General features: G+C 53.3%; 1 protein-coding gene across 1 annotated transcript in view; it reads left to right on the top strand.

Moving 5' to 3' along the window:
- The first annotated feature begins 1595 nt into the window (after positions 1-1595).
- RPIA (ribose 5-phosphate isomerase A) overlaps positions 1596-1865 on the top strand; it is a 35186-nt gene continuing 34916 nt past the window's right edge. Inside the window, exon 1 of the mRNA XM_023520515.1 lies at positions 1596-1863. Coding sequence (XP_023376283.1) covers positions 1645-1863 — 219 coding nt within the window. The 5' untranslated portion in view covers positions 1596-1644. The remainder of the gene's footprint in view (positions 1864-1865) is intronic.

The following is a 1865-nucleotide window of genomic DNA, read 5'->3' as shown; positions in this document are numbered from 1 at the left end:
AGTCCTGAGAGTTAGAAGGGTACAGTGTGTGCAAAGACATGGAGGTAAAACATGCAAAGCAGAGAGTGAAATTCTGTATAGTTGAAGTAGAGTGTGGGGCTGAGGCACAAAATGTTATATGTGCTTTAGCTATTTGCTGTGGACCATCTATATGACAGACACAGGGAGGATGCTGTAGGGAAAAGGCAAAGTCTCTCTTCTCAGAAATATTATTTTCTAGAGGATAGATAATAAAAAAAATCACAAAACTAAGTAAATGATCAAGGGATGTTCTGTGATGGAAATAAACAATGGGTAAAATGACCGAAGATAGGTGGGTGGGAACCCAATAAATTGGTGATAAGGAAGACTGAGGCGGTGGCATTTCAGCTGAGTGAAGGGTAAGATGGAGCTGGCAGTGCAGAGAAGGGCAGAGGATCAGGCAGAGAGCACTTACTGTGGGAAGCCTCAGTACAAATGCCCTGAGGCTGGAGGGATAAAGCAGAGATTGTCTACTAACAGTTGCTCCTGAATGGGGAAGGACTGCCCCCAAGGGGATACAGAAAAGGTCACAAGTTTGACTTCCATGGTGCAGAGACCAACGGTAGTGGGGGTCCCAAATATTTTGTCCAGCATCTTAGCCAGAACTTTGTGCTAGTTTCCAAATTCTGTCTAAAATCTAAGATTCAAATATTAGCTCAAATAACTTTCCCTCCTGAGACTAAGGTAGTGGTCCAGGGCTGACGGCCTCAGTGGACACAGCAAAGGATGAGGGAGATAACGGCGGCCCATACTGGTGCTTTGCACACAGGAGGAAGAGGGCCCGCAGTTTGAAGATGAGTTCGTGCACAGACAGAGGGGATTCCATAAACATGGGCAAGAAGCACAAAGGCTACATACATGCTCTTTAACGACCTCCAAGTAGTAGGGGTTAGCTGGGGTTAGCATTAGTTTTCTCACCTGTAAAACGGGGACAATAAAAATTCTCTGTTCCTTACTGTTCCTACAGCAATACACCTTACAGGTAAAGAAGACAAAGTTTTTAATTTCAGTCAAAGTCCTTGTTAGTCAACCAAGATTGTGGGGGTCTCTGCAGGTCACACTCGTATGTGCGGGATCAGGCTCGATCTGGACAAAGCACGCCATCCAATACCGCAAAGTGCCAGACAACGTCTAGGGCTGGGGGTTCTAAACTTGGAGTCCCGGACCCTCGGAAGTCTCTAGGATAGACTTCAGAGGGCGCTGAGGGCCCATGTGCGTTTCCCTTGGGAGTGAGTCTAGAGAAGTCATTTCCAAAAAGACGTCTCCAAAAGAGCCCTGAGGTCTCGTCTACTGCCACATTTCTTACTGTTGGGAGAAACAACAGGGTCAGGTATTGCCCGCCTCCGAAGCACGGACAGACAGAAAGCCCTCCAGAATTCAACCAGCGTCGGCTTCTCCCGTCATAGCGGCCAACGCACCAAAGCCCGTCGCGGGCGATTTGCGTACGGGTCGCGGAGCCTTGTAGGGCTGGTAGTCCACGCCGGGGCGCGGCTTCGGGCTCCCCAAGCCACAGAACTGCATTTCCCAGCGAGGCCCGCGCCGGCGCCGGCCGTGTGCGTGAACACCAGACTTCCGGAAGAACCAGGGGCGGGTCCGTGGCGGAGGCAGGAGGCCGGCGCCGGGATGCAGCGCCCTGGGCCCTTCAGCACCCTCTACGGGCGGGTCCTGGCCCCACTGCCCGGGCGGGCCGGGGGCGCGGCCTCGGGTGGAGGCGGGAACAGTTGGGGCGTCCCGGGCTCCCACGTGCAGTCTCCTGGTTGCGCTCAGTCCGGGACCCGCGGCGTCGCTGGCGGAACAAGCACCAGCGGCTGGGAAGCCAGAAGCGGCTTCCCAGCCCCCTCCGC

The sequence above is a fragment of the Pteropus vampyrus genome, unplaced genomic scaffold (genome assembly GCF_000151845.1).
Source record: "Pteropus vampyrus isolate Shadow unplaced genomic scaffold, Pvam_2.0 Scaffold269, whole genome shotgun sequence".
NCBI lineage: Eukaryota > Metazoa > Chordata > Mammalia > Chiroptera > Pteropodidae > Pteropus > Pteropus vampyrus.
The sequence above is the reverse complement of the archived record's forward strand: the minus strand, read 5'-3'. Positions and strand labels throughout refer to the sequence as shown.